Below are 13829 nucleotides of genomic sequence, written 5' to 3' on the forward strand. Positions count from 1 at the left end.
CTTGTAGGGCTCTTGGGATGATAGTAAGAAGCATATTGACAAAGTTCTTGGCATGACGCCTGATACCCAGTAAATGCTCAATAAACGCCAGCCGCAATTTTTACCACCACCACCTCCAGGAGTCATGCTCTAGTGGGGAGAGGAGGGACTTCAGGGGACAGCCATTTAAGCAAGCACAAGTAAAGAAAGTAACCAGATCATTTCAGATGGTTTTAATAGCTATGAAGAAAATAAAACGGGGTAAAGAGAGAGTGACACGGTTATCAAAGAAGCCTCTTTGAGCGATGACATGAGCTAAGGCAGAAGGTAGGATTTCTCAGTGACAAAACTACTGACATTTTGGGGTAGATAATTCTTTGCTACGGGGGACTGTCCTATGTCCTGTGGGATGTTTAGCAGCGTCCCTTGCCTTTACTCACTAGATACCGGTAGCCACACCCCACTATTAGTTTTGACCACAAGAAATGTCTTCAGACGTTGTCAGATGTTTCCTGGGGAGCAAAGCTGACCTAAAGGGTGAGGAGCAAGCCAGGCAAGAGTTAAGGGAGAAGAACATTCCAGAGTGGGAGCAAAGAGCTGTGGGCAGATGGACTTTGAACCTGAGTATGCATGGAGGAATGGGGAACCCTGGCCCTGACTCTAAACCGGATAGTCACAACAGGAAGTCTGGAAGGGAGCAGGCTCTCCTTGGGAAATGGGTCTAAGTGTTCCAACATACCACACAGCTGGGAAAAGAAATACTATTAGAACAAAGACATACTAAGTACAGAATACTAAGACCTAGAATTCAGAGAGGTCAGAAATTTGGATCGGGATGCTGTTTCCCTACTCTTTCCCTTGGAAACCAGGCCATGTACTAGATTCAATCCTTCACTGAATCATCAGAGAAACTGGGCATCTGAACCACTGCGGAGCTGGTTAAAAATGCAGATTCCTGGGCCCCACCCTTTGTGGGAAAGGCCCCAGGTCATTCTGCAGTTCACTAAGGTATGAGAATCTCTGGGTTGTGTCGGGGGATGTCAGCCTTGGAAGGGCCTTTACGGCCATCCCTGTGGTTTTTCAAACTTTCCTAATCCACTGGCCACTCTGCCCCAACCTGGGCATGGGAACTAATAAACTCCTGCAGAGAACTCCCCTATGGGCAAGAAATACAAGTGGCTCCCTCTGGTTGAAGGAAGGCAGGGGCCCAGGACTTCTGTGGTTTAGTTTCTCACTAGAGTTCAAAACTGTCAACTCAAAATCTCCAGGATAAGGGACTGGGAAACTGAGGCCCGAAGAGGGAGGGATTTACCCAATGTGAAGTGAATAATCTTGGCAAATCCAAGACTTGTCTTTGAACCCTAAAAACCCAAGAGCCTCCGGCCTAGCCTGGCCTTGCACACAGATTTGTGTCTTCAGTCCCTGGCTGTCAACACACATGGTTCCCAGACACTCATCCCATCTGGACTACAGCTTCATGCCTTGAGCACACATCTCCATCCCTCCCCACCCTAACAGAAGGCACCTGAGCTTGGTAAATGCGCTCAGCTCCGTAACGCCAGCTACCTGTGGGCGATTCTGCAGCAGGAACCTGAGTGAGTGGAGGGCAGGGTTTTCCCAGTGGGACCTCCCTTCAGGGGAGAATAAGAATTTGGCACCTTTCATAATAGCTAATGCTATAGTCTATCAATGTCAAGACACACACACGCCCACATTTTGGCATTTCTGAAATAAGAACGTGATTTATAATCAATGGTATCTTAAGTACTGTGTCACGGATTAATTGGCAGCTAATTTTTCTTATCAGTACATAAAATAATGGTGTACTTTATAGTAGACCTTGTTTGAAGGAATACAGCAATTATCTTTTTTTTCAGTCCCCATGAGAAACTCCTAAGGCAGATGTTATCACCACCCCCATTTTAACAGGTGAGAAAAGGAGGGCTTCTCTGAGCCTCTCTGGGTTTCTGGGTTGGGTCAATGCCTCCCCATGGCTAGTAAGTGGTGGAGCTGGGACGTCAAGCCTTGCCCACTCCTGTTGCCCACCTTTATCTCCAAGGAGGACCAGCTCCAACTCAGAGGGTAGGACCCCACTTTAAAAGGAGCCAGCCTTGCTGCTATCATCCCCGCCCCTATCAGCATGAGAGGAGACACCCACTGTAGCTGATGTGGGAGAGGGAGGGAGGGGCAGGCCTGAAAGGAGAAGCCCAGGAAGACAACTGAGAGATGCAAGGAACAGGTGATGTGTTTATTATGGACACAGTTCTCTGGGGCTGGGCTCGCTGGAGGCTCTTATGGGGGCTGAGGGATGGGGTTGTCCCCAGCCACCGGCCCCAGAGTATACAGATACAATAACTCAGAATCCAAACGAGCTGCACATAAATAGAATGGGGTTGGCAAAAGAAAAAGAGGAAAAACAAAACAAAACCGAACTGCAGTTTCCTATGCTAGTTCGATAGATTGACAGCACCTTATCCATGCACGGTCTCGTTTCTTGTTCGTTTCCATGTTCAGGCTTTCATCTGCTCTGAAAAACTTTATCAGGAGGCAGAGGGGACCCGTCCCACCTTTGGATCCAACTCAGCAGCACGTGCCCGCCTTCCTGATGGCCCCCTAACCACAGTCTCCTGGACAGCAAAAGAGTCAGGAAAACCAAGGCAGGTTCTTCTTTAAACAAAACAAAACAAACAAACAAAAAACACAACAAAAATGCTTTCACGGTCCTTTGCACCTCCCAGTTCTGACAGGTGAACAGTGTGTCCCCCTGATGTCCAACCAACCAAAAGAACATACAGAGCACAAGCCGCGAGTCAGAATAAAAACATATTGCACACGGTTACAAGAGTCTTCCTGAGAGCCCTCGCGCTGCAGACACCCAAATACTGGCTTTGATACAACCAATCTCTTGCATATCAAAGGTTGCGGCAGGAACCCAGGTATGCCTCCTCCCCCTAAATTCAGTTGGCATTAGGCAAATATTCCACATTATTATCTTTCACTCTTAGTCAAACTCAAAATGCAGGCTGGGCTTTAACGTCATACACCAAAGCATGTGACAAAGGCAAGGTAAGGTTTCCTGTTTTAAATCTTTGCCTATCTCCCAACAACCTTCTTCCTCTGGGTAGTAACTGAAATTCTACCGGTGAACACAGCATCCAAGACTTGATGGAACCACCTGGAACTGAGAGTCTGGAAAGTGGTCCTCCCTGACCCCCAGCTCTTCACCACAGATCGGCCACCAGACAGTTTAAAACCTCCGGCCCTTGCCTGGGACAGGCAGCGTGGTGATTGAAAACATTTTTTTTCTCCTAAGGAATTTTCAAGTATCATAAAATCCCTGATACAGATTGTAAACAAGACGTCTTACTGAACGAAAGGTTAGGTCACTTCTGGAAGAAGCAGCACGTGAAATATCTAAAAAGCTGAATAAGGTTTTTAGGTTCAGTAACAAAGGCAAGACCCCATGGAAGGCAGATGCAAGAGGATAAACACACATACACACACACACACACACACACGCAGGCCCCTCTAGAGGGAGCCAGGGAAAGAAAAGCACCCAATATGGCATTTTTTCCGGGGTCCTGAGAACCTCTGCAGCAGCCCCTGCTTTTTTCAGTGGTGTAGCTGCCATCAGCCAAGAGGGAAGAAGTCTTTGATGCTAAAAACTGGACATGCTTGTGGGCCAGGGGTATCTGCCCAGCTCCCAGTCTCCTGGCTTTGCACCAGTTCTTTCTTGACCAGCTGGGGTCCCCTGCGTGAGGGCGGATGGTCAGCAAGCCATCCCCCGCCCCCCCAGCTGCCTGCATGCAGAAGCCGTTTTTTCAGAGGAAGCCTCTTGGGTGAGGTATCCATCTCGTGTTTCACTCTTGGTCGGTTTTATTTAAAAAGAGCACAAACCCTTGTTCAAGGTCAGTGAGGCTCGGAGCAAACGGTCTGCCAGCCACCTCACTTGGATGAGCTCCGTCCCCGATGTCCTACTCCTCTGTCCGGGTCTCCAAGGCCGGCACGTGCGGCCCGGACCTGCTCTATCTGTCAAAACAGCCCGCAGGGAACGCATGGCTCCCACTGAAGTAGCTGCTTCCATAGGTGGTGGCCAGGCAGTGCCTGGGCTCGGCGGCGAGGGCCATGTGCATGCTGATGGATGCTGGCAGGGCCACGGGACACACGTCCAGGGGCTGGAGGGCAGGGTACGTGGCGTGGAGGGCTGGGCCGGTGACCCCCGAGAGTAGGGTCCCCGAACGGTGGGGCTGCAGCGAGTCCCGGGAGACCAGGCACAGGCCCTGCACGGGGCTCTGGAAGGGCGCCGGGGCGGGCAGCTGGCTGAGGGCAGGGTAGGTGGGCGGCTGGAACAGCACTTGGGTGGGGGGTGGGGGCGTGCCGGGCACCATCGCCAAGGCCTGGCTCTTGACGGCGACGGCATCCTTGAGGACGTTGTCATAGGCTCTGAAAGGAAAGGACCAGGATGAGAGGTGCAACCCACGGCCATGACATCAGGCTCCCTGGTGAGCCGCCTAGGTGCCTCGCTGGGTGGGGCGTTAGGAGGAGGTAATCGCGCATGCTCTGTAACCCGAGGACCTTGTACACTTGGTGCTTGCTGCCTGCAGTCAGAACTTCACAGCAGTGCCCTGGCTGCATGCATGCCACGGGTCTCAGCTTAGAGGCTGCCTCCTCCACCAAGTCTCTCCTGATCCCTTGAGACCAGGTAAGGCGTCCCCCCTGCTCCTGCACTTCCCATCTCAGCATTCAATGCCCCAGGTTGAGAATGTCCTGGTTGCTACCTGGGCCCCTGTGCCAGCTCTGTGAGGGAGGGAGCCTGTGCGCTGTGCTTTTGTCCACCAGCAGTGTGTCTGGCGCACAGTGGGTGCCCACAGTGCAGGAATGAGCACAAACCCAGCCTTCAAGGCGCTTCCAGGCTTGGCTCCATCCCTCACTGGGCCACTCCTTAGCTGCCAGATCCCAGGCAAGCTGGGATTTCTCCACAGAGGTTTTTTTTTCCATCACAGAAAAAGGCTTATGTAGGACACGAGGAAATGGAGGCTGTAGCAGATGTGCCAAAGGGGATATCAGAGAGTGGGACTATCTTGAGGAGTCCTGCCACAGGGAGGAGGCCAGGCTGCTGGCTTGGTTTCCTGGGCACTGGGAACCTAACTTGGGGAACCTCCTAAAAAGTTCAAATTTTAAATCAATGCTTAAGCTGCAGAGCTGGTTTTTGGTGGAACAAGACAAAAGCCATTAACAAAGGTTCCCACATAAGGAAACTGAGGGGGGGCTCTTTGGAGGGACTACAGACCTTTACTTCGACCAGCCTGAACCACTGGCCTGTCCAGCATCCAGGATATGCCACTATCTGCCGGGTGGGACAGAACAATTAGGAGCTATTCTGTCCTTTCTACACCCACCTCTGTGCAGTCACTGCTGAGCCCTGTGGCACCCAATATCAATCTCACGGTGCTAAGTCCACAATGCCTTGCAGCATCTTTCTGAAACACTTAATGTCCCTACCTGAAGATTCCCAGGGTCCCGTGCTAGGAGGCCATGGCTTCTTAAGTCAAGCCACTCCAGGCTTAGCTGGCTGAGAGATCGGCTAAGTGGCCATGTCTGAGAAAAGTAATTTAGCGTGAGAGTCCTTCAATGTGATTATAAGATTATGCTGGGACTCTCATCAAACAACCCAGACATTTAGAAGGACAGGCACACAGCCCTCTTCTCCCTGGCCCCCTGACCTTAAAAACTGAAGTCCAAAGCTATCCAGAATAGGAAGGATCCGACTCCCTATACCGTAATTAGATCAGGAGTCACCAGGGTCGATTTTACAACAGACCCTTGGGCTGGGGAACCACCATAAGTCCCAGACCTCAGGAGATCACCCATGGCCTGAGATGGAACCTCGATGCCAGGAGAGGGACTTACACCAGCAGGATTTCGATGCACGTGCTGAGATGTTCCAGCGAGTAGTTTGAGATTCTCTGCAGGTCTCTAGTCCAGTAGGGAGAAAGTTGCAGGCAAATCCTAGAGGCCCCAACACATGCTGCTGCAACCACCGAAGGCTGGAATTTGTAGAAAACATGATCTGAAAGAGGATCACAGAGGGATGTCAGCACCAAAAGCCTCCCTCAGAGACCCAGTGCCTCTCCTGTCTTGGGCCCCTCTGAGAACTGGTGGACAAACAGGCTCAAGGCTTTTCACTGCTACGCTACATATAAGACGAAAAATTAGGAACAGTGTCAAGTCTCACCTTTGACTATTAAACATCCTGACTTTTAATCTGGGATTTCTGATGTTGGCCAAGAACAGCAATTTTCAAAATATTGTTGAAGGCTCCCAGGGGGGCTGCAATGGGCCTGGTGATGGGCCATAAAATATTTGTCCTTTCTTTGGTTACTAGGGGCAGATGACATGCCATTTTAAAGGCTTCCATTTCCAAGTGTGACTACTGGTCACTTTTTACCAGTAACAAGTGCTGGGCCCACTACAGGCCAAATATATATATATATATATATCTGTCAAATGAAAGAATGAACGGCCACAAGAGTCTGATACTCCTAAACTAAAATTGGCACTTAACTGAGGTTTACTGGAGGTGCTTAATGTTCCAATAAGATGCGTGGCAACACAGCAACTGCTGGTTACCATGGACAGGCAATGGCAAACAGTTAAAATTTCCACAGTTGAAATTTGGTTATCAGAACATTGAAATATTGCCTTGTGTTACTTGGGATTTTCAATTACTTCAACTTACATCTCTTAAAGTATCAGTGGGGCAGTGTGACATAATGGTTACAGGGACAGCCAGAGTTACAGACTCCCCAGGTTCAAGTCCCTGCAAGGACCTCCCTGCCTAAGGCACTTCCCCCATTGCACATCAATTTCCTCAACTGTAAAACGGGAAAAATAGAACTAGCTTTCCTGTGGGGTTGTCATGAGGTTCAAATGAGATAATGTATGCAAGGCACTGAAGTAAAGTGCCAGTACGCAGTAAGTGCTCAGTTTATGCTCAGTGTCACCGTCATTGCTATTGGTACTCATGAAAGTTTTGCCCAATGGTGGGTTGTTGGGTGATTCTAGCCACAGTATTTCTGGCCCAGTATCTTACCTAGGAACTAAATAACTAAATTTTAAAACTTGGAGAGGATAAGATTTCAAAGAAGAGCCCCCAAACGGGTAACCTTTATTGCTAAAGCAGACACAAACACAATCCCCTTCCTCCTCTTCTCTGTAGGCTGACAGCTCTGCAGGAATCACCTGCCTGTCAATCTGTGCTACATGAATCACCTGCAACGTTCCCAGTTGCTGTAAGAAAAACTACCAGGTTATCTGTAAGCGTGTAGGGTCCTGGCGGCCTAAGGTGCATGGGGCACTGGTTCTCTTTTGTGCGTTATTGCCACTTCTTTGCTCACCTCCTCATTTTTTCTCTACTGTGAAGTGAGGGGCTGGATGGATAGGACTCAGAAATAACGCAGCCCGTCCCTGAATGGATGTGCTCCTGGATACCACCTGACCCTGGGGGTGAGGAAGGGGTGAGAGGTCCTGACCTGTGCCCCAGCCCTCCCCGCCGCCCTCACCTTGGAGGGTGACCTCTAGGAAGTAATGAGCGTATTCCTTGAGGCACTCTTTGGCTTTGCGGGGGCAGGTGGTGGGCCAGCTATGGCAGTGGTGGTCCTTCTGGCTGACGGAGGCCAAGAGGTAGTAGTCCAGGAAGTGGGCGGGCGTGGGGAGGCAGATGTTCCAGCCAAAGGCCTCCAGCAGCAGCAGCTCCGTGCTCAGCAGCTCCTTCTTGGTGAGCGTGACGTTTTGGCTACTCAGGATCCTCGTGCTGTTTATCTGCTCCAGCTTGGGCACATGATCTTCCCTGTCCTCGAACTTACCTGGGGGGACAAGCAGAAGTTACCAGAAGACACCACTTGCCTGTACCCAGGAAGCTAAAGTCCCACCATGCCTGGATGGGTACTGGCAGCGACAACCCAAAGCAGAAAGGCCAGGTGGCTGGGGGTTTCAGGACAGACAATCCACATCTGTCACCCCTGGGCCTGAAGCCCCATGCCATCACTTCCAGCTGTGTGAGCATGGCCATGTGTCTCACCCTCTCTGTGCCTCAGTTCCTTTAACTGCAAATGGATAGTAGTGGAGCCTGTACTTCAAAAGGCTTTTGTTAGATTCAGTGAAAAAACACACAGCCAATGCTCAGACCAGCACCCAGAACACAGGAGACACTCAATCACAGCATCAGCCGTGAGGGCCTGGGGAACTGGGGGGGAGGGGGGAGGAGGGGCCCTGCCTGGCCCTCACCAATTCAACCTCCAGGCCAGAGTCAGAATGACCTTGAAAATCTGAGCTTGTCCCTCTAGATGCATAAAAGCCCTTCAGTGGTTACCCATGCCTACCAGTACTGAGTTCAAACTGTGCAGATGGGGTCTTAGTGTGGATTCCCCCTGGAAGGTGAGTCCAGGAAACACCAGCAGGTCAGGGAAGTAGACAGGAAAGGGACAATAAGGGACAATAAGGGTGCCTCATCAAGCACATCACCATTATGGGCAACTGAAGTTTAATCCAACTGGGGAATTCTGAGAAACAACATAAACCTGGGGCCGTGGATTAACCCGCCCAAGGCCAAGGGAAAAGAGCTATTTATATACCAAGCCCTGGCAGTCGCCAACTGAGGACTGCTCCCAGGGGGCAATGTTTACCTGGCACTTCTGGCCTTTCCTGCAGGGGCAGAAGGGGCTCCAGGGGCCAGAGAAATGCCCTCAGTCAAAGAGACGCAGCTGACGCTGCTGGAAGTCTCGCCTGCATGCACCAAGGGTCATGGTCTAGGGCTGAGGGTGGGGTTGCTGGGGACCCCTCCAGCCTCAGTGCTCCTCACACCTGCAGTTCTCTGAAGGTACCACGTGCTCCTTATCCCAAACCTCTGTCCAGGAGGCCCCTCTGCCAGCAACTCCCTTCCCCAGCCCAGTTTCACTCAGCACACCGGCCTTGTCCTACAACTCTGAAGTCACTGCCTTGGGGAAGGCTCCCCTGAGCACAGTTTCTATGGCCTGTCTGACTCCCACTTCCGAGGCTGAGCCCCTTGAGGGCCTGGCCTTGGCCTGGTCCCCTCTGTCCTGCAAGCCTGACTTGGCTGGGGGCAGTGCAGGGGCTCAGAGGAGGCGGTGGGAAGTGAGCTCAAAGCACAGGACTGCAACGACCAAGGAACGACAAACAAAGCTTCCACACACCTGCTTGCAACTGTTAGTGCCTCCTGACCCAGTTCTCATTAGGGCCTGTGTTTTGTAGGACAGATAAGGAAGTAAACGCTACAGGCTGTCCCTACAGCAGATACAGCACATTCCTGATAAGGCCTCAGGGTATGTTGTGAAACGCGGGCTGTGTGAAGGCCAGGCCCCCCGTCTTCTCAGGCAGCCTGGCTGCAGTCCACCAAGTGGGTAAAAACAAAGTGAAACAAAGCTTTGGTTTCTGACGGTTAGGAGCTGAGTGAGAGGAAATGTACAAGACAGGAGACAGTGGGGCTACAGGCGCCCCAACCCCACCTCCCTCTGAGGCCCCATCCTGCAGGAACTCTCAGCCTGGCGTGGCATCACCTCCCAAGCACACACCTCTTTTCTTGCACACACACGTGGAACTTGGTAGGTGAACACAAGGCTAAAGCAGCGCAAGGGGAAGAGGCTCTTGCATGGCAGAAAATGCTGGGAGAGGCCTGGCTGACCAGGCCTCTGCAGCCTCAGGCCCCTGCTGTCCCCCACACAGGGCAGCACCAGCCCCCCTCCCCCCAGCTGGCCATGCTCTTCCTCTCACCCTCCTCATCTCATGTCCTTCTCAGGGCACTTTGCACACTTGGAGTATTTGTTTATTCTCCCTGGCCGGCACCTGCCTGTAAGCCCCATCAGGATGGGAACCGCGTCCACCCCACTCACTGCAGTGCCCCTGACTCCCAGCACAGGGCCTGGCACATGGTAGGTGCCTGAGAAATACTCACTGAATGCATGAACGATTATCTCTGAAGAATCATTTGAATGTTTCTTAGATGATCTCTGATAGCCTGCATTCCCTGCTTTTCCTCCGATTACCATACAATTGAAAAGGAAGACTATATATATATGTATGTATGTGTATGTATATATATCAAAATGGCCAATTGGGAGGATTTCCCTGACCCTCATGCTGAATTGAACTAAGCTTGTTTCCATGCACAAAACAGATACCAGCTCTCTTTTCTTCCTCAGAGCAGAAGGTAGCCCAGGGAAGGTCACAGTCCCAGCCGAACCGTGCCTTCCACGGCACTGCTGGCAGCCAGCAATCCATTGTGACCGACAGATGTGCTAAATCAGATTAGCTTCCTCCCTCCACTGGGTGCTTTTCAAACCTTTCAAAGCTCTGCTTTTCCCCCAGCTACAGGCCCAAGAGGATTATCCTCCAATGGAAGGGGCCAAGGATTACCGAGGAGCCTGAATTCACCTGCTCCTTGTACTCCCCAGGGACCCAACACGCTGCAGGCCGGAGCCAGGCGGTGCTGGGTCTGAATCCTCAACGCACTGGCTTTGGCCCTAACAGCACGCTCCCAGACTCCAGAGGCTGTGCGCTTGCTTACTATTTAGGAATATGCCCCATCTGGGGGATTAAAAGATCATGCAGAATGGAGAGTGTTCAGCAGGCGCCCAGCTCCTTATATTGGGCCAGGCACTGAGCTCTGTGCTGGACACGCATGGGGGCCTTGGGACCCCTTCAGGGAGGTTCCATTAGGATCCCCAGAGGCTCAGGACACAAGCTGATGACAGAACACGGCGTCCGCACGCAGGAGCTGACCTCGGAGCTCTTACTCATAACCACTGGTCAGGCCCAGCTCGGCTCAGAAGCTGAAGAAATTTTATGAGCCTCCTGGTGTTGTCCGGCTTTGGCAGACATTTCCTCCCCCTGCCTCCCGTGATGGTGAGCGGGGCAGCCCTTTGTCCCCGTGCCTCCACCAAACTGCTACTCAGCTGCCTCCAATTCAGCACGAAATTGCACAGACATCAGAGGCTGGGAAGTGCTCGGGCAGGTGCCTGGGAAGGGGCCAGCCACAGAGCGAGTCCTTCCAAGTCAGACAAGAGTCAGGCTCTCCTCGACTTTTTTCTTTCCCTTCCAACCTTTTATTTGGAAAACTTTCAAATGCACAGAAAAGATGAATGAACAGAACAAATGAACACATATGACCTTTCACCCAGATTCACCAACTGTTTCCCACACAGCCAGCTGCGCTCTGTGTGGGTGCGTGTTTATAAAGGTCTTTATTGAACCCTCTTGAATTAAGTTGCAGCCATGATACATTATCCTTAAATACTTGAGCATCCATCTCCTAAGAATAAGGACATTTTCCTACATAATCATAATTCTATTAACAATCCTAAGAACATTAAGGTAAATTCAAGAATATTTTCTAACACCCAGTCCATATCCAACTTTCCCCAATGCCATCTTGGGTTTTTTTTTTTTAAAGAATCCAAACAAGGTTCACTGTGTTTATGTCTCATGAGTCCCATTTTCCTTTGTTTTTGACACTTTGGAAGAATGTGGGCCAGCTGCCTTCTACAATGTCCCACCTTCTAGATTTGCCTGATTGTTTCCTCATGATTAGATACAGGTGAATTAGTTTAGATGAGAAAACAGGAGGTACTTCTTACCATATCACCTCAGGAGTGGCCAGGAGTGTATCCTAGTAATGGTGCTGATGGTAAGTCTGGTCCCTTGATTGAGGAGGTGACACGAGACCTTCTCTCCACTTCTTTTTTTAATGCAATTTTATTGAGGTACAATCACACAGCCCAGAAAGTTTATACAGTCACTGTCTCACAGTATCATCATATAGTTGTATATATTGCCCCATGACCAAATTCAGAACATTTTCATTACTCCAGAAAAGAAAGAAAACGAAAAAAGAAAACCCAGATCCTCCCATACTCCTTTTGCTCGCCCCCCTATTATTGATCCATATAGTACTGGTGTGGTACATCTGTTGCTATTGATGAAAGATTCAAATATTATTGTTAACTATTGTCCATAGGTTGCAATAGGAACATTTCCCCCCATATACCCCGCTATTATTAGTTCCTTGTAACAGTATGGCACATCTGCTCTAGTTGATGAAAGAACTTTTTTACATTTGTACATAATCACGGACATCGCAAGATTCACTGTATTATACTTTCCTTCTGGTGATATACATGATGCTAAACTTCCCCTTTCCACCACACTCACTCACTATTCAGCACTGTTAATTATTCTCACAAAAATGTGCTACCGTCCAAATGGTTAAGTTCACCCTAGTCAAGCATTCTGCACATATTAAGCAACCGCTCCCCCTTCTTTAGCCTCATTCTATATCCTGATAAACTATATTCTGCATTTTACGTCTCTAAGCTTACATATTATAATTAGTTCATGACAGTGAGGTCACAAAATATTTGTTCTTTTGTTTCAGACTTATTTCACTTAATATAATGTCCTGAAGGTTCATCCATGTTGTTGGATGCTTGGGGACTTCATTTCTCCTTACTCCTGATTAATATCCCACTGTATGTATATACTACATTCAGTTTATCCATTCATCAGTTGATGGATATTTGGGTTGTTTCCATCTTTTGGCAATTGTGTATAATGCTGCTGTCAACATCAGTGTGCAAATGTCTGCTCATGTCCCTGCTTTCAGATCATCTGAGCATATTTCGAGTAGAGGGATTGCCAGGTCCTCAGGCAACTCTAAGCTTTCTGGGGAACCACCAAACCATCTTCCTCAGAGGCTGCACCAGCAGCAGTGAATAACTGTTCCAATTTCTCTACATCCTCTCCAACACTTGTAGCTGTCTTTTGTTTAATAGCAGCTATTCTAGTAAGTGTGAGATGATATCTCATTGTGGCTTTCTTTTTTTAGGGGGTGCATGGGTCAGGAATCAAACCTGGATCTCACTGATGGCAGGCCAATGAGCCACCCATGCACCCTCTCACTGACGTTTTGAGTTGCATTTCCCTAACAGCTAGTGGAGTTGAGCATCTTTCCCTGTAGCCATCTGTATTTGCTCTTAGCTCTCCATTTCTCAGGTGCCATTTTCCCTTTGAAACCTGTAAGTAACTTTTGTCACGATACCTTGATACTGTGAATATTGTTTACCAACAGCCTTTAACTCAGTGGTTTGGCACCCACTGCCGATCCTTTCCTGAATAAGCTATTATACTGGGGGGGTTGAAGAAGGATTTTTAAAAAATCCTATCATTCCATCTTTGTTTTTCTTTTTTTTTTAAAGACAGAGAAGGAAGGAAGGATGGGAGGAAGAAAGGGAAACATTTTTAAACATTTTCTTGTTTTATTATATTTTGTTTGTTTGTTTGTTTGTTTTTTACATGGGCTGGGGCCGGGAATCGAACCGGGGTCCTCCGGCACGGCAGGCAAGCACTCTTGCCCGCTGAGCCACCGCGGCCCGCCCCATCTTTGTTTTTCTTTTTTGATATTTACATTGTCCCAAATTTAAGCAACAGGAGCCCCATCAACACACACACACACACACACACACACACACACACACACACACACACACACACACACACACACACACACACACACATATATATTTTAATTTTTTAATTTTTTCGCATGGGCAGACTCCGGGAACTGAACCTGGGTCTCCGCATGGCAGGCAAGAACTCTGCCACTGAGCCACGGTCACACCGCCCCCATCGACATATTTTTAAGATTAAAAAGCAATCCTAAGACAAAGTAAGCACTTCCTCTGTGGCTGGACACATGTGAGGATGGCCTTTGTGTGGCGGGTGGTGAAGAAATGTCCCCAGCTGACTCCCCCCACCCCAGGGGTTGGTGCACAGAGAAG

General features: G+C 49.6%; 1 protein-coding gene across 1 annotated transcript in view; it reads right to left on the bottom strand.

The window, feature by feature from the left end:
- Positions 1-1962: 1962 nt before the first annotated feature.
- CCNJL (cyclin J like) overlaps positions 1963-13829 on the bottom strand; it is a 69228-nt gene continuing 57361 nt past the window's right edge. The window contains exons 3-5 of the mRNA XM_077137570.1: positions 7542-7844; positions 5890-6049; positions 1963-4422 (exon numbers count right to left, since the gene is read on the bottom strand). Coding sequence (XP_076993685.1) covers positions 4005-4422; positions 5890-6049; positions 7542-7844 — 881 coding nt within the window. The 3' untranslated portion in view covers positions 1963-4004. The remainder of the gene's footprint in view (positions 4423-5889; positions 6050-7541; positions 7845-13829) is intronic.

This window comes from Tamandua tetradactyla, chromosome 20, assembly GCF_023851605.1.
Source record: "Tamandua tetradactyla isolate mTamTet1 chromosome 20, mTamTet1.pri, whole genome shotgun sequence".
Classification (NCBI taxonomy): Eukaryota; Metazoa; Chordata; class Mammalia; order Pilosa; family Myrmecophagidae; genus Tamandua; species Tamandua tetradactyla.